General features: G+C 63.5%; 4 protein-coding genes across 4 annotated transcripts in view; 2 read left to right on the top strand and 2 right to left on the bottom strand.

Moving 5' to 3' along the window:
• Positions 1–1,798: 1,798 nt before the first annotated feature.
• Positions 1,799–2,728, top strand: SLURP1 (secreted LY6/PLAUR domain containing 1). Its single transcript, XM_013006511.1, has 3 exons — positions 1,799–1,859; positions 2,163–2,282; positions 2,517–2,728. The coding sequence occupies exons 1-3, from the start codon at positions 1,799–1,801 to the stop codon at positions 2,726–2,728; spliced, it is 393 nt and encodes a 130-aa protein (XP_012861965.1).
• A 1,354-nt stretch (positions 2,729–4,082) lies between these two features.
• On the bottom strand, positions 4,083–7,016 carry THEM6 (thioesterase superfamily member 6). Its single transcript, XM_004697373.2, has 2 exons — positions 6,504–7,016; positions 4,083–5,223 (listed from the first exon to the last, which is right to left on the bottom strand). The coding sequence occupies exons 1-2, from the start codon at positions 7,014–7,016 to the stop codon at positions 5,110–5,112; spliced, it is 627 nt and encodes a 208-aa protein (XP_004697430.1). The 3' UTR covers positions 4,083–5,109.
• Positions 7,017–14,000: 6,984 nt separating this feature from the next.
• Positions 14,001–15,959, top strand: JRK (Jrk helix-turn-helix protein). Its single transcript, XM_004697630.2, has one exon. It carries the CDS (start codon positions 14,325–14,327, stop codon positions 15,957–15,959), a length of 1,635 nt encoding a protein of 544 aa, XP_004697687.1. The 5' UTR covers positions 14,001–14,324.
• The window catches only part of LOC123521404, a 15,976-nt gene continuing 9,165 nt past the window's right edge, over positions 15,707–22,517 (bottom strand). The window contains exons 3-5 of the mRNA XM_045287645.1: positions 20,371–20,617; positions 19,820–19,868; positions 15,707–16,561 (exon numbers count right to left, since the gene is read on the bottom strand). Coding sequence (XP_045143580.1) covers positions 16,439–16,561; positions 19,820–19,868; positions 20,371–20,617 — 419 coding nt within the window. The 3' untranslated portion in view covers positions 15,707–16,438. The remainder of the gene's footprint in view (positions 16,562–19,819; positions 19,869–20,370; positions 20,618–22,517) is intronic.

A 22,517-nucleotide genomic window follows, 5' to 3' on the forward strand; every position in this document is an offset into this window, starting at 1 on the left:
GGAGCCACACCTGCCGATACTCTTGCAATATCCTGGGCAGTCCGGGCCGGGCCCAGGCTGGCCCGCCCGCCGCCGTCGTCCGGTTAATTTGTTTGATTTATTAGATTTGCCGTGACTGCGACATGCTACGCCCTCCCTGTGTGCCCTTCCCCTTCCCGGCACTGGAGAAGGGTAACTCAGGAATGAGACCGATCCCAGTCTGTGCAATCCCCCTCGACTGTCAAGTCAGCGCACTTCCACCCGGCCACCGCCCACCCCATTAGAGGGTGGTGAGGTCTAGGGGACAAAGGGGCCACCACCAAGCCGAGACGGAACTCCCAGCCTGCTCATCCCAGCCCAGTGCTCCTGCAAGCACCCCGCCCTGTCCTGGAGGTCAGAAGGGCCCTTAGTCCCACAGCAGGGCCACCCGCCTGCCACCGCTCTCCACAGAGCCAGGTGCCAGCAGTGGGTGCTCACCTTCTTCTACCCACTGCCTACCCATCGCCACTCAGTCAGCGCTTACCCAGATCTCCCGGCAAGTGTCTGCCGCCGAGTTCTCCTGTCTGCTCACCCCTCTCACGCCACCCATTCTTTCTGACAGCCACCCATCCATCCGTCCACCTGCTCTCCACCCCTCCACCCATTGATTCGGCCACCCATGGTCTCATCCATTCATTCACCCACCCACCCATCCATTCACCCATCTATCTATCCTTTCCTCCACCCACCGACCCACACAGCACCCATGAAGACCCTGGGAGCGAGAGGAAATAGAGAGGCAGAAAGGTTGGCAGGGCTCTGGAAGAGGCACCTGGACTGGGTCCTGAAGGACAGAGGTGGACGATGGAGGATCGAGTGTGTCTGGGGCGGGGGTGGAGGTGGGGTGTCCGCACGGGGTGTGAAGCGGGTGGTGAGGAAGCTCAGAGAGCATCTAGCGGGGGCTGGAAGGGGGCAAGACCCCACGTCAGGCTTGGTAGGAAGGGAGTCAGAGGAAGGCAATGAGGGGGGACAGATCAGAGCCCATTCCCATCAGCCCACAGTAGGAGCTGGCTGCCTGCCCCTCGCACCCGACCCTCCCCCACCCCCAGGCACTGGCCAGTCCACTCTACCTCTTGGTGTGTGCTCCAGGGGCTACCTGTGCCAGGAGAGGGAGTCTGGGGTCCAGACCTGCCTTGGCTTCAGATGGACTTGTGGTCAGCTGGCCCCAGGCCCAGGGGGAGGGGGCACAAATGCCCTTTGCATTGCCCAGCACCCGGCAGGGCTCTAGCCAGCAGATCCTGTGGCCACACTGGACCTGTGTCCCAAGTGCCCAAGACTGAGCTCCTTAGGGCCCGAGTATCCCCAGGGCAGAGCCAGGACTCAAGGATTTGGGGGGCTGGGGGAGGGCAGCACATGCTACAGGGGAAGAGGCAGGCAGATCACTCAGCCAGCAAGGTAGGCATGGGCTGGCTGGTGCTTCCTGATGGTCTGCAGCCAATTCACAGGCTTTCCCTGAAAACGGAATTGCCAGCTAGTCTGTGTCCCTTGCTGGCTGGCTGGGGCCCCTGTCCGCCCCTGTGAGGGGTTTTCATCAGGAAAGAGGCTTTGTCCCTGCAGGAAGGGGCCATGGTGAAAACATGGGTGACCCGTGGTCACTGGCGAGGACCTGACCCAAGGGCTGGTGAGCGGTATGGACACCCCAACCACCCAGCAACCCTCCTTACTGGTACAGTCCCCAGCCACCCTCTTTACTGGGGCAGCTGGTTCCTGCCACCGCCCAGGAGTGGGTGCCCCAGGGCCTGGGTATAAATCTTCCTTGGAGGCCGTGTGGAATCAGACAATGGCCTGCAGCCGGCAAGTGCTAGCCCTACTGCTCCTGGCAGGCTGGCTCCTGAGTCCAGGTGAGTGGGTGGTGGGCAGCTACACTGGCCGCTGTCTTGGGACCTGTCCACCTCCTCACTGGGGTGGGGCTGGTGGGGGCTTCCTGCCTCCCGGAGCCGGCTGGATTCCCAGGGCTGGCTTCCCTCACGTCTCTCAGGGCATGCCCTCTGGGAAGACAGGAGGCTCTGAGGGATGGTGGGGTGGTCAGTCTACACTGCAAGGGCGAGAAGGGGTGGGAGCCACACAGGGCCACCAGAGCCTCTACTCCCAGCCTGGGGGCAAGCTGCTGAGGGCAGCCCCCAACCCAGCCCTGCCCCTGCCAGGAGACAGCTTCAAATGCTACACCTGTGAGCAGCCCACAGCCATCTCCTTGTGCAGAAAAGTGGCCCACTGCCGCCCGGAGGACACGGCCTGCAAATCCACCCTGGTGACAGTGGAGTCAGGTGAGGCCAGGGGCCCCCAGCAGGGCAGGGCCACCCCCAGCCCCTTCCTGCCCTCTATGACCCTCCTGGGGAGTTCAGGGACTCTGCCCGGGAGTGCCGGAGGCGGGGCTGGGGGCCTGGGCCCTCATGGCCCACCAATGCCCAAGAGTAGGACCTCCTATATCCGAGTTGTTGGGGGCAGGGCCAGCAGGGGAAGAGGAGGTGGAGGGGACGCTGACGCAGCCGCTTCCACAGAGTTCCCCTTCAACGGGAGCCCCATGGTGACCGCCGCCTGCGCCACCTCCTGCGAGGCCACGGACCCCGACATCATCGGCGCGGCGCACCCCGTCTCCTGCTGCTTCCATAACCTTTGCAACGTGGTCGGGATGCTGCGCCAAGGTGCCTGGCGACGCTGGAGGGCCAACGCGCCTCCCTCCTACCCGGGCGAGGCCCCACCCGTGTTCTAGCTAATGAGGAGGCACCGGACCCTGGGGCTGGCCAGTCGGCCAGGACCACCTGTGGAACCCCAGGGAACCAGTCCTCAGGGCCCAAGAGCTCCTGCTCCCCTGCCACCCGGGATGCTCCCCAAGTCACACACACCCCCTTCATCCTACCCAGGGCAGCTAGGCCAGGGGGCCTCGTGGGCACTTCCACCCCAGCATTTTCCAGCTCTGTCCAGCGCGGGTCTCAGACGGCCTACAGATGGGCTCCAGCTGCCTGAGAACTGTCCAGTCCTTCCGGAGGTGGAGCATGGACTCCAATCTATGACGGGCCCCAAGTTAGCCACTCCCCTGGGATTGAGTATCACTGGAGCAGCCCGTGCAAGGATACCCCCACCCAAGGCATACCAGCAGCCCCCATAAGAATCCCCCTGAGCCTGGCCAGGCACCCACCCTCCGCAGGATTGATGAGGCGTAGCAGGGTGGGGGTAGCAGGGTGGGGGATCTGCGGGACTCCCCGTCTGCAGTGCATCCTGAGGCCAGCAGAGGGCACCAGAGTGTCAGGTGGGAAGCATGCACCCCTGCAAGGACTGCCACCTCATCCCCCCAGGCTGGGACCAGCGTCCAATTTCTACATCCCCAGTGGCCTCCCCAGGCAGAGCAGGGCTGGCCAAACCTTCCGTGCCACAACCCAATGTGAGCCCCCTGCCCCAGGGGCAGCTGGAAGGTGGGCTGGGGTCAGGAAAGGGGAATGGTGCAAGTAGAGCCCCCACCCCTTGCCCACCTTCACCTCCCAGGGAAGGGTCCATGAGGAAACAGGCTGGTGCATCCCCATCTGCCACGTGGCACCCCTTCACGGCTCCCACAATGCCAGGCAGGGGGTCAGAGCCTCACAACTCGGCTTCAGCCACGGAGCCCCGAGGGAGGTGTGGGTACACTGCCAGTCAGAGCCCACCTTGGAGGGGCATCGGCCTCCAGTCGCCCAGCAAGGACCCCTGCAGGCCTGGAACTTCTGTGGTGTGGTGCACCCCACACCCAGACCTCGGGACGGCCTTCCTCCGATGGGCCCATCCATCTAGATACCCTCAGAACGCCTGCCTCTTGGGGGTCTTTCCCCCTTATCAGGACCTGAGGCTGACCTGTGCTGCCTCCCCAATGGGGACCCTGTGGGCCGTCCTGGGAGGAGGACTACAGCCCACCAGTGGGGCTCCAGTAGCACAAGCTTGGGGGCCAGAGCCTAGGGGTGGGGGCCTGGGCACCACCTCTGGCCTCACCCCTGCCCTGCCACCCTGGCCCCAACCTAGAACACACACCCAAGATGCCTTTCTGGCCCAGAGCAGCCCGTCCGGGGAATTCCCATAATGAGGCTCACCCAGCACGCTCCCATTTAAAATCCTTTAATCTTGGACTTTCTTTAAATAAACAAAGATTGCAGCTTTCCCGTGGCGAGTATAAGGCAGCAGCAGCTGGGGGCAGGCGCGGAAAGGGCCCGGCTGAGGCTCTGCACTCCCTGAGGCTCCCGGGGCTCTGCCCTGCCTGGGGTCCAGTGCGGGGAGGGCAGAGGCAGGGTGGCATGCAGCCCTGAGCAGCCTCACGTACACAGCCATGCAGCAACCCCACCCTGGGGACTTCTGAGTCCCCTCCCCAGGAGCTGAGGGTATGGGGAAGCACCCCAGGCTGGGGGCTGCACCTGGGGCCCATCTTGCCCTGCATGCCAGCCCAAAGTCTGCCCTCACCTCTGGGCAGATGAGAGCAGCTGCCGGGCAGGACATAGGGCCTACAAGACTGCCTCCACCCCATCCCATCCGGGGGGCAGCCCTTCAGAGCAGAAAACAGTAGTGGGGAGAAGGCGGGTGCTGGGCAGGGGGAGATGGTAGCTCCTAGAGGGGGAGGGGGCAGCATGAGGTCACACAGCATGGCCTGGTGCTCAGCGCCACTCCCTCCTCAGCCGTTGGTGAAGCAGGCCTGACCCCAGGTGGCCTGCCACTGTCCCCAGCTACCTGCTCTGTCCTCACAGGAGCCTGCCTGGAGCAGAAGAGCCAGTGCTGGGGGACAGTCCCTTTAAGGGCACTGGCCAGAGCCCCCTTCTAGCCTACACCCTGAGCTTGCCCCCTCACCTGCAGAAATCACCCCAGGAACTCTTCACCATCCTCAGATAGGAACGAGAGCTCCTGGTCAGGCCCCCGGTTGTGAGACACGCAGATCCGCCCTTGTCTAGAACCACCCCCACCCCCGAAGGCGGCCCTTCTGCAGGTCCCTCGGCTCTAGCACTGGCCCTCCCCACTGGGGCTGCTGGGCCCTCCCGAGGGCTGGGCCTTCTGCCTGGCCAGGGCGGTACTGGTCAGTGGGGCCTGGCCATGCGGGCTCAGGACCCAGGCTGCGCTGGCGGGCAGGCGTGGAGGTGGCGGTCACTTGTCCTTGGTGGCGGTGCTGAGCCCACTCTCAGCACGGAGAAGCTGGCTGCTGGCCTCGTTATAGGAGATCCAGTGCTTCAGGTCATCGGGCAGCTCCGGGGCCTCTACCTGTGGGGAGGCAAGGCTTCTGGCTTCCTGCAGGACCCTGCCCTGACCGAGCCCCTCTACCCAGGTCCCTCCTCCCCACAGGCCCCTTCTGATGCTCAGGTTCCAGGGGTGTAAATGCTGGGCCTTGTGAGCCCAGGGGTCGGCTGCTCCTGGAGGGAGGCCGGGGCTGCTGGGGGCTGGACAGCACTGGCAGCGGTCATCCTGGGGCACACCCCATATGTACACCAAGAGGGTCCTGACCACCCCCCATGCAGATTGGTGATATGTGACAGCAGCCCCCCCTGGAAGGGCCAAGGATGAAGGAGGGGGAGGCCCGATAGAGGGCCAGTCTACCAACAGGGGACTGGGCTGGGTGCATGGCCAGAGAAGCGGGGCCCTCCCAGCAGATGCAGCAAGGTACACAGGACCCTGGGACCCTCCCTGACCCAGGGTGACCCTGGCCACCACCTGGACCAGTTACCATGGTGTCACCAAGGTGTTCAAAGTTCCACCCCTCCACACTTGCCGTCCTTCCATCAAACCTCACTAGCAGCCCAGGTCACACACACACACACACACACACCCGCCCCCAACCTCACACCAGCCCTCTCCTTCCCCTTCAAATCCTGGGACTCCTGCCATCAGACCCTGTGGTGGGGGACCCAATCCTCTCAGGGGTCCCCAGTCGGCCCAGGTAATGGGGAGCTGTGCCTGCAACCATGCTGGGTAACCTTGTGTAAGTCCTAATGCTCTCTGCGCCCGTTTCCCCACCTCTGAAAAGGGGAGGTGGTGACTGCACCTTCCCTCTGCGTAGGTACCTGTCCTGGTAACCACTGCTGCTGCACTCCGCCTCCCCCTGGGGCCTGGTTGTCATGCCAGGAGCCAGGCAGGCGGCGGGCACGGGAGGCCCCAGGGAGGGCCACTGAGAATGGCTGGAGTTCCAACCTCATCCCAGCTCCAGTTATGGGGCCGCAGCACCCGGGGCGGATGCAGTGAAAGGGGTCTCCGGTTCTGGAGAAGGCAATCTTCTCTCACTGTGACTCCTGCCCTCCTGACACCCGCCCCCCTCCGCCCTCTGGTTGGGAGCAAGACCAGCTAGGTGCCTATCATTCGGGGACGCAGCACCTTGGGGGAGGCCTGAGCACTTTCCAGTTGGGAAAGAGGGCGTGAGGGGTGACAAGTGCAGACACGAGGAGGAGTTGGGGTGGGTAGGTTTAGGATAACCCCCAGAAGGCCAGGCAAGGGAAAGTCTTCCTGGCTGGAGGCCAAGCCAGGGCAGGATTTGCCCTCCCGAGGCTCACCTTGCGTTTGCACAGGTGCTGCACGACGCGCTCCGGCGAGGTGCCCAGCACGTGCTGGCGGGAGCGCAATAGCGCGCACAGGAAGCCGTCGCGGAGGCTGACGAAGCGCGCCTCCAGGTAGAAGGCACGGTCGTCCCAACCCAGCAGGCGGGTGCGCACCTCGAAGGGCTCCAGCAGGCGCAGCGAGCGGCGGTAGCGCGCGCACGAGGCGGCCAGCACGGCGCGCGCCCCGAGCGTGCGCAGCGCCCCGAGCACGCCGCAGCGGGTCAGGTGCGCGGCGCGCGCCACGTCGGCCTCGCGCAGGTAGCGCGCGTTGTTCATGTGCAGCAGCAGGTCCAGGTCGGAGGGCAGTACGCGGCCGGCGAAGCGCTGCTCGGCCAGCAGGTCGCGGACCGGCGGTTGCAGCAGACGCGCGCGCAGCACGGCGCACGGCACGCGCACCAGGTACCAGCCATCCAGCAACGCGAAGTAGGCAAACGCCAGGGCCAGCGGCGCCACCAGCAGCCACAGCATCGCGGCGGCAGGGCGGGCGCGGGGCACAGCGACGCCCGCGGCTCTCCGACCAGCGTCCCGGCCGGAACCGGCAAGCCGCGGTCGGGCTGTACCACCTTGCCGTCCACCGGGGGTGCAGGGGCGCCACAGCCCGCCGGGGGCCGCCAGCCGCAGCCTCGCCCTCGCCCCGGGCCCCCCCGCCTTCAGTGGTCGCGTCCGCCGCCGGCCCCTTCGCGGGGCGGGGCCTCCGCCGCCGGCCTCGCGCCACAACGACCTCTGGCGGTCCGGCCCGGTGCTACAGGGGCACCCGGGGTGGTGGGTGGGCTCGCTACCTGGCAGATCCCTCGCCCTGGCCCAGGTCTGGTCGTGAGTCTGGCCGGGGGTCGGGGCTCCAGCCCTCCTCCAGTCCAGGCCGCAGGACTCCGCTGGGCAAGCGGGCTGGGCCGGGTCCCCAGAGGCGCGTTGGACGGTCTCTATGGCAACGTAGCCGCCTCTGCTTGGGAACTTCCGGGCTCCGCACTCCTGCGGGGCGCTGCCCCCCGCGCACGCGGTCCCCTGGGGCGCACTTCAAGCTGGCCTGCTGCACCTTCCTGGCCACCCCCACCTTTCTGGTCATACCCCTTTGGGAGCACCCTTGCCCCCCAGATAACGACTAACGCGTTCCTAGCTTCCCCCCCAAGGGAGTAGGTACAGAGGAGGCGGGGGAGGAGTCAGCGGACCGGAGTAACTCAGCAGTGGCCTTAAAGGTACCTTAAACCCTTGGGTCGCCGGCCCAGAGGCCTCGCGGGCGGCTGGGTGCCTCATTCTTTGGGTGACGGCAGTGGCAGCTAGGGAAAGCCGGCAGGCTGCCCTTCCCATGCGGCGCCGCCCCAACGAGGGTGCACCTCCCAGGGCCTGCGGGTTGAATGAGCGTCGGGATTGGCTGGGGTCCTAGGGCGCTCGAATGCGCCAGGAAGACACGCGGAGGCAGGGGGCCCTCGGCTGGCAGAAGTCTTTATCTCCGATTGTTTTCTGGGCCCAAATCTGTGTGGACCCAGGGCAGGGTGCTCCTTGGTCCCTGGATCAGCTTGCATGCTCTTAGGGACAGGGAGTTCGTGCTCTCTCAGGACAGCCCAGCAGCCCTGAACATTCTGATGGAGAGACAGGCCTTTCTCGAAATGCTCACACTTGCTCTCATGACTGGCCTGGAGCCAGGACCAGCGCCCTGGCTAGGTCAGGGTTGGGGTCTGGGTTAGGCTGGGGCCCTGGTTTGGGCAGCTCTGTAGCAGCTGCCACCTGTGACCAGTCCAGGACCATCCAGAATTTTCCAGGAGAAGGTTCCAGGCGGAGGTGAGGGGTTGCTGGGACCGGAGGTCTCTGCAGTGTCTGAGCCCTGCCCCTGCCCCTGGATGCACCCTGTCCCAGAGCTGTCCTGCCCTGATGTGGGCTTGGACACAGGCATCCTGCCCAGGTGGGAGGCCATGGTGGTCAGTCATGGTGGCGAGCAGCTCAGAGAAAAGTCCAGGTCCAAAGTAGAAGACTCACCTCTACGAGAGGGGACTTAGCACAGCCATCAGGGTCCCCCTTAGTCCTTGAGGGTCCTTTAGTACCCTGTGCTCAGAAAGCCTCCCAGCTTCTCGGGGTACTGGGTGGGCAGCTGTGTCCTGGTAAGTTCTGGGGGTTTCAGAGACTCCGGGAGAACAGGACTGCCCAACCAGATGCTGAGGCCCCAGCCAGCACCAGAACTGGGTCTGGAGCCAGGCAGGCTCTGGGGTGCCCACCAGCCCCACACCCGGCCCTCTTGAATGCTGGTGGGGGCGTGGGGGGGGGATCAGGAGAATGGAGTGTCTCACCTCAGCCCACAGGGTCCCAAAGAGTGGCTGCCCCCCACCCCCAGTCCAGACTAGCACCCTCAGGCTCGGGCATCTTCAGCATGCACTCCTCGGGGAGCTGACCAGGGTCCGGAGACGGCCTTTGCTTACTAAGAAGGTGCCCAGACCAGAGGTACCTGGCTACACCCTGCATCCCGTGACGTTCATCCACACCACACATCCTTCCCAAGCCCCTGCCAGGCTCTGCCTCCACTCAGAGCCCCCTCCTTCCTGTGAGACACCGGTCACTCTGAGACCCTGTCTGAGGTCAGGCAGGCGGACTGATAGTCCCTCACCCGGGGGGCTCCAGAACCAGGTGAAGAATTCACTGGGCCCGGCCTGCCTCAGGAACAGTGTGCCGCTCAGTGGGAATAGCATCCACAGAGGCCCGAGGCAGCTGGGCCAGGCTGCATTAGGGAGTAAAGCCAGAACTAACCCCCAGGGGCGCTGGCTCCTGGGGCCTGGCTGGGCACTCTCAAAAGGCCGCCCTGGCTGTGGTTGAGGGGGGGTCAGTGGGGAAGGAGTCTCCTGGGTGGTCTGGGCGAGGGCGAGGGCCCTGACCGTGGCTGGGGGTGGCTACGGCCCTCTGGTAGCAGGCTCCAGGAGACACCGATCAGTTTCTCCCTCTGACTCCCTCCCCTCTGCCATGGGGCAGAGCAGACTCAGAGGGTCCCAGAGGGATGCTGGGAACCCCTTGCCTGTCAACGTCAGCCTGACCCGTGAGACCCAACCCTTCAGGTCCTGAGAAGTCATGTGACCTTGTATCCACCAGGTGGCAGCAGGGTGGGCAGGAGACCCCAGGGCAGTCTCCTTGTCTGGCTCTGCACCCCCATCCCCCCCTCTGTCAAACACTCCTACCCTCCTGACCCCAGACTATCTGCCACACAAAGGCTGCTGCTTGATAGCACCAAGCGAGGGGGCTGGTTTGGCAGCAGTGGGTGGCCGGTGCAGGGGCAAGGGCAGAAGTAGGGTGACCAGGAGCTGGGACGTGGAAAGAGGCAGGTGGCAGGGATCGGCAGTCACAGCCCGTAGTGGGATGTCGGCCACAGACTGCAGGTCAGCCAAAGGTGGACTTGAGTAGAAGACGGGCCCAAGACCTGGCTGGCCGGTTGGGAGCCAGCAGGAAAGGGGGTGTCGGCTGGGTTCTCTCGAGAGCAAACCCAGTGTATAGAGAGAGACAGGGCTCGTGCAGTGGTAGCAGCAGGCCAGCTCCTGGCCGGAGGGCCAGGCGTCAAGCTCCTGGCTTCTTCTGACGTGTGCAGCTGAGGGGCGCTGATGAGCCCAAGGTTGGCAGGAAGGTACTGTTTGTGGCTGCAGAGGAGCAGGGACCGGAGGCCAGCAGGTCAGGCTTGTGGCTGCAGCGGCTGACGAACCCAAGGGCGGTGGCGAGTCAAGTGATGGCCGCTGACCACTCCCTGGATTGGAAAGCAATATGGCAGATCACTGGCCCCATTCCAAAGAACCAGATCCAGGATCCAGACCCAGCAAGAGGCAGGCTTTTCCACAGCGCCCACTGGTCGGAAGCAGGCCACACCCAGGGAAAACTTCCTTCCCAGTTGACATGCATCAGGGCTGTGACTGGAGGATGGCTGTTGCATACCATCTCATCTTACAGCAGGCTGGCTGCTGGAACAGGTCCCTCCCTAATGCATGGGGGTCACACCCTGTCAGATCACAGCACGGGGTTGCCTGGGCGTTAGCTGTCAAACCACAATCCTCGCCCAGCCAAGTTGGCACAAAACCTTCACTCTCAGAGAGGGTGGGGCTAGAGGAGACGCTGGGGTGGAGGGGTCCTGGAGCCCAGGAAGGCAGGGAGTCAGGAGAGGGAGTGGCTGAAGGCCGGATCCAATTCCCACTTGCTGTGACAGATGGCAGGCAAGCCTGTTCCTACTGGAACGCTGCCTGCAGAAACCCAACAGAGAGGGAAGACACACAGTCCTCACTGAGAGGAGTCTTAGGGAAGTCGCAAGACAGCACCCAGTGAGGGGTGGAAACCTGGGGGGGGGGACAGTCTGCTGGGTGCTGGTCCTCACAGCTTTCACCCCGCTGTGAACTTGGGGCGCAACTGTTAACCATAGAACTCTGGAGACCGGCAACCTGAAATGAATCTTCCAGAACCAAACCCATTGCTAGCAAGTCCATTCCAGCTCAGAGTGGCCTTACAGGACAGGGCAGATTGGCCCCCGAGGGTTTCCCAGGCTGAACATCCTGCCAGAGAGGGCAGCCTTGCTATCTTCCCTCCAAGGGGCTACTGGATTCGAACTGCCCACATTCGAGTTAGAGCCCACTGCTCAACCCACAGCGCCAATCAGGCTCCCCAGGATGAATCTTAGAGCATTCAAATCAAGGTGTTGGGGGTGCTGGGGGGAGGGGTTGGGTTCCCAGCCTCTCCCTTCCCCAGTTTCTAGAGGCTACCCTTCCTGTCCCCTCTGCTCCCTCTAACCAACCCAAACCACACTCCCTGTGGAAACGCTTATTTCCGATGGTCTTAGAACGGAGACACCGCTCCTCTCTCCGTCACCAGTGGGTCCACCCACATGCAGACATGCCCACATACGAGTACCTGGTGTGAAGACTGACCCATGCTACACCAGGCTTCAAGACAAAATTTCATTTTTTTGTCATTAGAAATAAATGTATCACAATATATAATTATAGCTTTTGTGATTCATCACTATGCTTTATGTTCAATTTGTAACAAATAAAATACATACTGTCTGTCAGATATTCACATGACGATTCATAGCAGCAAAATGACAGTTATAAAGTACCAAGGAAAATAATGTTATGTTGGGGTCACCACAACATGGGGAACTGTAGGAAAGCGTCTCGGCAGGAGGAGGGTTGAGAACCACTGCTCTAACAAGACTGTTGCTCTAACAAGCCCGTTGGCACTGTCACATCTGCTGGGCCCTGTCAGTGGGTGGGGCACACATTCGCAGGCTCTGGGGTTCAGGGTAGGTGCCCTGGCTGCCCAATGGGCTCTGTTGGGCTGCTCACTCCAAGGTCAGCAGCTCCGAGCCACCAGCTGCACAGGAGAAAGGCGAGTTAGTGCGGAAGACCCACGGGGGCCGCTCCCCACTGTCCTGTAGGGACCCTCTGAGACATGGCTGTGTGCAAGTGGGGATGAGGACAGTGGCCCTGGTCGTGTGCGGTGGTTAGGCCCCCGACCTCCTCCCGAGGAAGACAGACCAGGAGACCCTAGGGTCGCTGCAAGATGGTGGGGGCTTACCCTGCAGACCAGCAACTGTCCTCTGCGCCCCTCTTCCGCCCCATATTTCCCTCTTCCGCTTTCAGACAGCACGCACCCCATTCCAAGGTCCCCAGTCTCGGCACACTGCAGCAGCGACTTGACTGGAGATGAAGCCCCATCTACGCCCCTCAGGGGGAACCTCTCGAACCATTGGCACCCGGAAACAGCTCAAGGGGGTGGGGTGCGCTTCCCGCAGGCCACCCCAGACCTGGTGCCGCCCAGGTGACCCCGACTCGCTGAGGCCCCAACGCTGTCTGTGCCATTTCCTTCTCTCACCCCCAAACCTGCGGCCCTGAGACCCCGAGGCCCAATCACCAGAGAAGAAATTGAAAGGCGAAGGGACCTGGGCTGCGGCCAAGTGCTACTCAATCCTCGGGGTCACGGCTCCGCTCCTATCTCCCCCTTCCCCGCAGCCTCCTCCCAAACCCCAAGCCACGGGCTTCTGGGCCCCGGAGGGTCCAACGAACCGCCTAGGGGGCCTCCGGGGCTCCCCAAGGCTGTAATCGCCACGGGAGCAGACGGCCACACCGGTGTCCTGCGGAGCGGAAGTTAGGCTAGAACCCTCAAACTCTGGGTTAGTGGCCAAGCGCTTAGCCACAGCGCCACCAGGGCTCCCCCGCCACCCCTGAGGCTCCACTTTCCCAGAAGCCACAGAGAGGCCGGGTCCTCCAGCGCGGCTAGAGCGGCCCCGGAAATGGCAGGGGGGCGGCGGGACCGGCGGAGGCCGGAGCGGTCGGCACTTCCGGCCTGTGCGGCGGCTCGGGGTCCGGAGGGTGAGTGGGGCCCGGGCGGGTGTCGGGCGCCCACGCTCGGTCTCCGTCTCCCGGCTGAGTGGGTCGGGAGCCTCCGGGGACCGGCGGGCGGACACCTCTTTCCCAAGAGCCAGCCCTGCCCGGCTCTCTCCCCCCGGCTGTGGACTCGGTGACCCCGAAAATGCTCTGCTGCCCGTCCCTCCACCAGGGCCTTGTATCTGAACTTGTAGGCCCCCACCCCTTCCCTAGAGCTCCTCGAAATGGAGGGTACGCGTCACCCCCCAACCTCGGCCCTGACACCCCCAGCCCGGGTCCGCCTTGCGCGTCGACTCTCGAAAAGACCGACCCCGGAGCAACCCGGATGGGGCCGTGCCGCTCCCTCTGCCTGCAGGGCTCCCAGCCCCCAACGTCGCCCCGGCTCTAGAAACGGCCTCCGAAGGAGTCTGTGCCAGCGGCCAGATGCAGGGCTGCCTTGATGGCGACCACGCCCCCCTCCGCGCCCGTCCTTGTCAGGGGACCCCAGGGCCCCACCCTCCAGACCCCTGAACTCAACCCCATACCAGGCTCCAAAGCACTGGGAATTCGAACATCTTCCAGATGCCCCGACACACCCACCACCACCACGACCATGAGCCGTGGGTGCAGCCCACCCGCCCTTTCTCCGGGACCGCCCGTGTTTCAGCCATGCCTTTGGGCTGAGGGCTGCAACGTCAGGGGGGTGGAGCCCACCGTCCCCTTCTCTCGCCTGGTCCTTCTGTTACATTTTTAGCGTCCGTTGCTTTTAGAAGCGTCTTCTCACCTCATTTCTTACTCTGGTGGTGTGGTTGTATTCCAGGGCAAGCTGTGCCCTGGCCACAGCGTTACCTTGGCCCTCGGACCCAGCCTCCCCCCTCCCCCACCGCATTATAAAAATGGTGAAGCCGAGCCAGGCGGGAACAAATGTGCCCAGCCCTGCCTTGGACCAGCCATGTCTCCCTTTTCCTTAAGCTGTGGCCTCAAAGGGCCGCTTGCCTCTGCTCCACAGCCCCCTCCCGCTTCAGGAGCTGGCAGCAGGGCCTGGGCTTGGGAGGCAGGTGTGCTGGGGGCATTGCCCGGGGTGCATGGGCACCAGGTGGCACAGTGACCGCTGGTGTGGGGGAAGCTCCTGGGTGCTCAGTCGCCCCTCTGTGACCTCTTTCCTCGCCCCCTCCCCCCACTCCTTTCTTTCCAGGTCGTCAGGGCTTGTGCAGGCGAGACTGCTGTGGGCCTGGAGAGTGACCTCCGAGGACACGGCTGACTGCGACTGACCCGGGAGAGGCGTCCAGGGCCGGCCACAGGGGAGACCTGGGGCCACTCCTTTGCCAGGGGGGAGCCGGTGGCCGGTCTGAGCCTTGGGGCAGCTGACGGAGGGGTCCGTAGCCCGCCAAGACTGGCGGTGACACGTCGCAGCCGGGCGGGGCGTTTCCCCTGGGGGGTGGCGCGGGCTGGCCGGCACATGGCCTCCCAGGCGGTGGCGAAGCGGAAGCGGGTCGTGCTGACGCTGAAGGAGAAGATGGACATCTGCGCGCGCCTGGAGAAGGGCGAGAACCGCAAGGCGCTGATGCAGGAGTACAACGTGGGCATGTCCACGCTGTACGACATCAAGGCGCACAAGGCGCAGCTGCTGCGCTTCTTCGCCGGCTCCGACTCGCAGCAGGCGCTGGAGCGCAGGCGCACGCTACACACACCGAAACTGGGGCACTTGGACCGCGTGCTGTACGAGTGGTTCCTGGTGAAGCGGGCCGAGGGCGTGCCCGTCTCAGGTCCCATGCTCATCGAGAAGGCGAAGGGCTTCTACGAGCAGATGCGCCTCACCGAGCCCTGCGTCTTCTCAGGTGGCTGGCTCTGGCGCTTTAAGGCCCGGCACGGCATCAAGAAGCTGGACGCCGCCTGCGAGAAGCAGGCGGTCAACCGTCAGGCAGCGGAGCAGTTCTGCGGCTTCTTCCAGGGCCTGGTGGCGGAGCACGGGCTGTCCCCTGAGCAGCTGTACGACGCCGAGGAGACGGGGCTCTTGTGGCACTGCCTGTCCCACCCCGCGCCTGAGGGCCACCCCGCGCCCGGCCTCCAGCAGGGCAGGGATCGGCTGACCGTCCTCTTGTGTGCCAACGCCGCGGGCTCCCACAAGGTCAAGCCCCTGGTGGTGGGCAAGTGCCGCGGCCCCCGGGCGCTCCAGGGTCTCCAGCACCTGCCCGTGGCCTACCGGGCCCAGGGCCACCACGGCTGGGTGGACAAGGAGATCTTCGCTGACTGGTTCCACCACGTCTTCGTGCCCTCCGTGCACGAGCACTTCCGGACTGTGGGCCTGCCCTCCGACGGCAAAGCCATCCTGCTGCTGGACAACTCGCAGGCGCACCCGCCCGAGGCCGCACTGGTGTCGGACAACATCTTCACCATCTTCCTGCCAGCCGGCGTGGCCTCGCTGATCCAGCCCATGCACCAGGGCGTCCGGCGGGCCTTCCTGCGGAGCTTTCTCAGCCCGCCTGCCCCCCTGCAGGACTTCCACCCCCGCTACAGCATCCATGACGCTGTGCTCACCGTGGCCTGTGCCTGGGGCGCGGTCCCCAGCGTCCTGCTGCGCCGCGCCTGGAGGAAGCTCTGGCCGGCCGCCGTGTTTGCCGACGGCTGTTCGGAGGAGGACAACGACGAAGTGGCCGGGCGTCCGCAGAGCAAGGCTCTCGCCCACATCCCAGAGGCCATCCCGGAGCCCCTGAAGGACAGCCCAGCGCCTGTGGGCGGCGCGGGCCCAAAATGTGAGGGCGGGGAGTGGGCGGGCGTGGCTCCGCAGCGGGCCCTGGCACTGCGGGGGGGCGGCCATCGAGCTGGCCTGGCGTTGGGCAGGGAGGCTCCGGGCGCCTGGGAGAAGGCTGCCGCGTGCTTCAAGGGCATCCTGGACTTCGCCGAGAGGCACCCCTGCTTCAGCCCCCGGGAGCTGGGCCAACTGCGCCTGCTCCACTCCGCCTTCCTGAGGCACAGGCTGGCCCTGGGGAGCGTAGTCAAGACAGAAGGCCCCCACGAGTGCCCCGGGGCGGGCCTGGCTCCTGTGCGCCCCCCTCTGCCGTGCACATCGGCAGCAGCTCACAGTGACAGCTGACCAAGATGAGGCCCCTGGTGAGGCAGAGTCCTGCCAGGACAGTGGCCAGGTCCCTGGGGGTTGACTGTGTAGCTGCCCCACCGTGGGGCTGAGAAGACGAGCTAGCCCCTCGGCTGGCTGGAACTCGGGCCTGGCTTGGCCAGGCCCTGCCTTTGGGCATTCCCCCAAGAGGGCGGTTCGCTAACAATTTCCGGGTGTCTCCTGGGCCTGCTACTCCAGGTCCCCAAAGGTGCACTGGTTCATGATGCGCAGCCTGGTTGCTGGCCCAGTGGGGGTGCTGTTCTCACCATCAGCAAGTCTGGGGGTGCGCTGCCTTTGGCTCACAGTGCACAGGAAACATAGGTGCTACTTTCTTCACCACTGGCCCTAGGGTCCCGCCCCAGACCCCCCTGGGTCACTGCAACCTCTGCCACGAGCAGCCACAGGTGGAGTGAGGGCCAGTCAGTTCCCGTGTGCCCAGGAAACGGTGACATGGAAACTCAGCCGGGCTCTGTGTGAGTTCTTGCTTCCTGTACATGCCCTGGTGACATCAGTCCGTCATCAGCAATTTGCCGCTGAGCCCAGGCTGGTGGCTTGTGCATCTGTGTGCCATGTGCCCAGGGCTGCCAAGAGGTTAGACACACGTCGTGCTCAGACCTCACGCCACACACAGGATACTCCTTCACGCACACACCACACATAGTGCACACCCTCACACCCAACACACACACTCCTACAGTAAAGTCCCTCCATTCGTGGCACCTTCCCTCCCCCACAGGACTCACATCACAGGTTACACACTCCAGGGCACACAAGTGTATACACTTCACATTACACAGTGCACAGTACGTGAGGGGGGGAGTGCATGTGCACATGAGTACATGCCCCGAGGGGTGCCACACACATGCACATCCAAGTACATGCCCCTAGGGGTGGGTGCCACATGTGCACGAGTACATTCCCCTAGGGGTGTCACACACATGTACATCCATGAAGCCACAGACAAAGCCCTTCTCCAGTCCCCCCCCCCCTCAAAACCCTGGTTGCACCTCACTGGCCATGGTGGCACAGGCTGTGTGCCGTCTGCTGACCAAGGCAGGCCCTAGCCCTCCGCCGGCACCCACCGCCACCTGTGACCATGGCCTCGTGGGCTTCCTCACAGATTGGATTCCACTGCTGAAGGGCAGGGGCCTTTCACGCCCTGGGCTTGTGCTTGCCCTGCTCCTGCCACCCCCGCACAGGGAGAGCTAGAGGGGGGCCTTTCCCCCATTGTGGATTAGCCAGGGGATTTGTGAGTGGACCATGGAGACCACTGAAATAGAAGGGAGCAATGGGTGGGGGAAGAGGCAAGCTTCGTCCCCTGCAGCCAGCCACGTGACAGGGCCCTCCTGATGGGCAGAGAGGGCGCAGCTGGGTCACCTGCCCTTCCTGCCAGGTGCAGGCCTCAGGGCCCCTACTTCCCAGCTCACCATCTCCCAGCCTTCTACGTGCTGCCACTGCACCAGCCTCTCACACAGGGCCCTGGTCTGACCCCACCTACCTCCCCGGGAGTGCAGGGCACCGCTGACCCTTCTCCCGTGGACGCCCCCAGGGCTCCTGCCTTACACGGTCCCGTAGCCACACACCTGCCAAGGGCCTTTGCACTTGCTGACCCTGGGCCTGGAGGGAGGCCTGCCCAGCCCTATGCTGGATGCTGCCCACCGCTGTTAGGCTTATCCCCAGTCTCAGCGTCCCCCGCCGACCATGAGGCTAGCTGGACACCTGCCCGATGCACAACTTTGGAAGTGGTCACAGGGAGGACACGAGGAATGGCTGTGGGCCTCCAGCCAGAGAGACCTGACACTGCTGCGCCCAGAGGTGTCAGCAAGGGTGGTGGGCACCATCACGTTGGTCCCGACTCTCAGATCCCCCGTAGGTCAGATGGACTGCTCTGTTTTCCCTGGCCAGTGGTCACACGTGTACAGCTAGGCCTCTCCTCCAGAGGAGGTTGAGGGGGCAGGGAGCGTGATGGAGACTGGGGCCTCAGGCTCCAGCTTGTGGCAAGACGATTACAGTGAGGTGGACTGGGGTCCCCTGTGTCCAACTCATGGTGGGGCTATTACAGAGGGGTGGGTTTCTCTGGCTCCTGGGGTCTGCTCACATCCTCCTGAGGGAGGGGCAGGCCAGAAACACAGTGCTGGGGGTGCCCCGGAGGCTGGAGGGGCTTACCCTGTCTCCTCCCGAGACATGTGTTTTGCAGGCTGTCTACTGACCCCAAAGGATGGTGTCTGGTCCAGCCAAGGAGTCATCCCTCTCCGGCCACCCCTCCCACACCTTGGAGGTGGTTCTGAGGAACCCCTCAGCCCTCCAACTGGGTCACTGACGTGGATCCTTGACACAAAAGCCTCCTTCCGATGATACCTGAGAGGTGACTCAGCAAGCCTGCGTCACACCTGCCTCTGTCAGCCCAGGGAGAGGGAGAGGTGCAGGGCAGGCTGGGGGGCTGTTTCCAGCCCCGGGATGCATCCGCAGCCCTTCTCCAACTCTGCTTCCTGTCCCTGGCTCTTGGACCCTGGGTGGCACAGGACTACCCCTCCTCCAGGAAGAGGGCTCAGAACCTGTGGGGCCACCCAGTTCTAGATGCCCTGTATATGGGGGCCTCCATACTGATGGGTACTCCCCACTAGGCAGGCTCTCCTGTCCACTTCTGTGTGCTCAGGGTCAGGTGGCTGGGACCCCCCCCCGCACTACCCTCCTTGTGTGATGTCACTGATTGTGCCCACTGTCTTGACTGCCCAGCACTTCCTGGAGTGTCCCTAGCTAGGCCTTCCTCTGCCCTAGGCTGGGGGCCTTTGAGATCTGAGCACACCTCACCCATTCACCTGTTCATTCCCTCATTCATTCACACCCTCACTCGTTCAATCATTCACACCTTCATTCCCTCACTCCTACCTTCACTCATTCACTCCTACATTCACACACATCTGTTCATTCCCTCGTTCATTTACACATTCCCTCACCTGCTCATTTCCACCTTCATTCATTCACGTACACTCTCTTGTTCATCCCTCATTATTCACACCCTCAGTCCACTGTTCATTCCCTCCATTCATTCATTCACTTCCACATTCATTCCACCCTGCCTGAGTTGAGGCCTTTCCTCTCCTGATCCAGTGGCTGGCCCTGGACATGCTGCCCAGCCTCCCAGGCCCTCCCCTGCCTGTCAGGGTCAGGACTGACTGGACCTTCAGTCCTCCAGTCCCCACCTTGGTGACTGTCAGGTTGTGGGGGTGGTAAGATGGCTGATGGGCAGACTTCTGCCCTGTCCATGGAGGTGGCTGAGGCGCTGGGCATGGAGAGGAGGCAGAGGACAGGCAAAGGCACCGGGGCTTCTGTCTGTCACTGGCAGCCAGGGCTCCAGAGTGAGGCCGGGGTGAGACTTACTGCCATTCCTCTGGATCCCGAGGGGAGGAGGACTGCCGCAAACAAACCACAGAGCGCAGGCATGGCCCACGCCCAGCAGGGCCTGTGCCACCTGTCCTGTGTCTGGCTCTTGGGCTCTGTGGTTTGCTTGCATGCCGCCCTCTGGTGGACTCAGTAGGGAGTGCAGGTAGCCTGACCAGGCGGGGTGTGGGGTGTGCAGGGGCAGTAAAGTGAAGTGGGAGGCCTCATGGAGAACAGGCCTGCATAAAGACGAATCCCAGGACAAAGAACTACCAGAGGGCACCCTTCTGCCCCCACTGATGGCCCTTGACCCCACTTCCCACACCTGGGGGTCAGGCTGGGACTCTGGGGACCTCTTCTGAGGGTGTGGAGCTGGCAGGGAGGCAAACAAAGGTGTTTGAGATCCTGGTCCCTCTAGCCTGTGTCACCCGATGGGGCCCCAGGGGGTGCAAACTCACCATCAGAGTGGCTGCAACATCTAGGCTCTGGGTCAGGGCCCCCAGGTCACTGCAAGAGAAGGACACGCGCAAGCCTCACCTAGAATCTCCACTCACAGAGCCCTGATCCTGCTCACTCTGAGCCCTGATCCTGCTCACTCTGAGCCCTGACACTGTGCACACCCAGAGCCCTGATCCTGCTCACTCTGAGCCCTGATCCTGCTCACACCCCGAGCCCTGATCCTGCTCACTCTGAGCCCTGAGCCTGCCCACACCCTGAGCCCTGACTCTGCTCACACACTGAACCTTAACTCTAGTCACTTTCTGAGACCTCACCGGCCTGTCTCCTGTGAACAGCAGGGAGGATCGGCCCAGGGAGCAGAGCCTCTGTATGAGCACGCTGTTAACGTAGAAAAGTTCAGCACCCCGGACCCCCCTTTCTCTGCAGCCTCCCCCATGTATGACTCAGTGCCCCTGAGCTCATGCCCCCTCCACACTCCCACAACCCAGCACAGAGGAGCCCCAGGTGCTCTGGGCGACAGTCACCAGTGTGGGGTCTGGAGCTGACTCACTGCAGAGCAGGGTGGGATTTGGGTATGGGGGCAGGCTCCCCCGTGTCCAGATGGCTCCGGGGCAGGTGGGTGGGCCACAAGCGAGCTGTCTTCACCGGAGGGGGCAGGGACTTCTGCTCATCTGTGCTTGGAGAGCCCTCCGTGACTGGCCTTGATGAGTGGGAGGGGACAGGCGGACTTGGGCCTCTATGATTTCCAGCTGGGACCTGAGCAGCTGCGCCTGGCCCTTGGGGTGCAGACAGGCTGCCTGGGGTGAGGTCGGGGCAGAAAGAGACAGTGAGAACCATGCTGCTTGGAGGGCCGATTGGGGAGGGGGCAGGCAGGGAAGGTGCTGCCCAGCGCACTGTTGGTAGGGCGGGGCTGGCATCTGGGAGGGGTCAGGCCAGTGTCCGGGAAGCAAGCTGGGCACCGGGTTGCAGTCCAGAGCTGGGAAGGCGCTGTTGTGTCATGCGGCGTGGCTCTGTCCGAGGTGCTGAACTGGAGGTGCTTCCCCCTCTGGGCTCCATCTGAAAGCCCCCCTCCTCAGGTCGCGTGGTCACGCCCTCTCCCTGGCCTCCGTTTTCTTATCCGGACTATGGGCACACATGTTATTTCCTTCCTGCCTGTGGCCCCGAGTCAAACAGGACCAGTGGGTCCCCAGGTACCGACGGAGCTGAGGCCCTGGGATGGAGAATTTGTCAAGGTGGCTGGGCTGTGAGTCCATGTGTTAGCCAAACTCTTATCTGGATGAGGCTGGAGGGTATTTACACAGGATGAGCACTTACACCCAGAGCCCAGGATAGGCAGTGGCTAAAGAGCCCGGCTGTCAACCTCCAGTGGGTGGTTCTAACCCAGGGGCGGCTTGAAGACAGCAGAGGCCAGGCTGTTGCTAAGGAGGACAGTCTGGGGACCACAGGGGCAGTGCCACTCTGTCCCACAGAGTCACTGTCAGTGTCCAGGGGAGCCTGTCACCCTTGGTAACAGGTGGGTCTGATCCAATCAGTTGAAGATCTTAAGAGCAAAAATCTCGCCCCAACCTCACCCCTCCCAGCGTCCACTGGGGACATCAGTGGGCCTGCCCAGGCCCTTCACAGATATTTGCTGGCCCCAGGCTAGCCTGTGGAGGTACTTGCCTGTCCTGTTGCTTGCTTTCAGAGGGGCCAGCCATGTGGCCAACCCGGCCAGGCCCTCCTGACTAGATGTACGGGGTCTTCAGCTGGACCTCTGTGCTCTGGCCATCAACCTCGCTCACATCAGCTCTCTTCCCTGGTGGAACCAGGGTCATCGGCACAGGGTGTGTGTGTGTGTGTGTGTGTGGCGGGGGAATGGAGAAGAGGGCCCTGGAGCCCACTGACAGCTGGGGGGCAGCAGGTTGGGATGTCCAGTGGGAGGAGACAGGCAGTTCTGCCCTGGGCCACGTGCCCAGTGACCTCAAGCACTGGCCTGCAGGTGAGCAGTGACCATGGTGGCTGGCTGTACACACTCATTGTCAGGACAACAGCGGGGCCAAGAAGAGCAGGGGACCCTGCAACCTCGGCATCCCGCGTGGACTGGGGGCTGTGGGGGCCTGTGCCCAGGCTAAAATGGAAACGGGGGTGGGGAGGGAGAAGGTGCCAGAAGAGCGGGTGGGTTTAGGGCGAAGCTGGGCTTCCACCCAGGCTCCCAAGAGGGAGCTCCCACAGCCCCGACAGATGGGAGTCTGCATTATTAATTCAGAAGCCCAACGTGTCACCCCGCTGACTAACACTTTTTAATTAGAAACAGGGGACACAGAGCTGCGTGCTTGTCCTTAGGCAGCTTCAGGAGGGGCCAGCGCCCACCTGCCAGCTCCTGCCCACCCGCTGTCCGCCTGGCCCAGTGGAGGGCGGTGACTCCAGGATGAGTCTCTGACTGCTCTGTGCTGCCATCTACCCCGAGCCCTGCTGGCAAGAGGCTGGGGGAGGGCAAGGACTGCCAGCAGGGCCCCCCACCCAGCAGGGTGTGTGTGTGTGTCACAGAGTGTCCCCTCTGTGCCCAGGGCAGCCCTGAGTTTGCAGGAACCCTGCGTGGGGAGGCAGAGGGCACCCTGCAGGAGGGGGCTAGGGAGACAGAGAGGGGGCCCTGCAGGGAGGGGATTTGGATATGTGGGTGCCCCGTGTGAGGCGTTAGAGGGGATGCGGGTCTGCAGG

The sequence above is a fragment of the Echinops telfairi genome, unplaced genomic scaffold, assembly GCF_000313985.2.
Source record: "Echinops telfairi isolate 266 unplaced genomic scaffold, ASM31398v2 ScPeMD7_1;HRSCAF=3_0, whole genome shotgun sequence".
Lineage (NCBI taxonomy): Eukaryota > Metazoa > Chordata > Mammalia > Afrosoricida > Tenrecidae > Echinops > Echinops telfairi.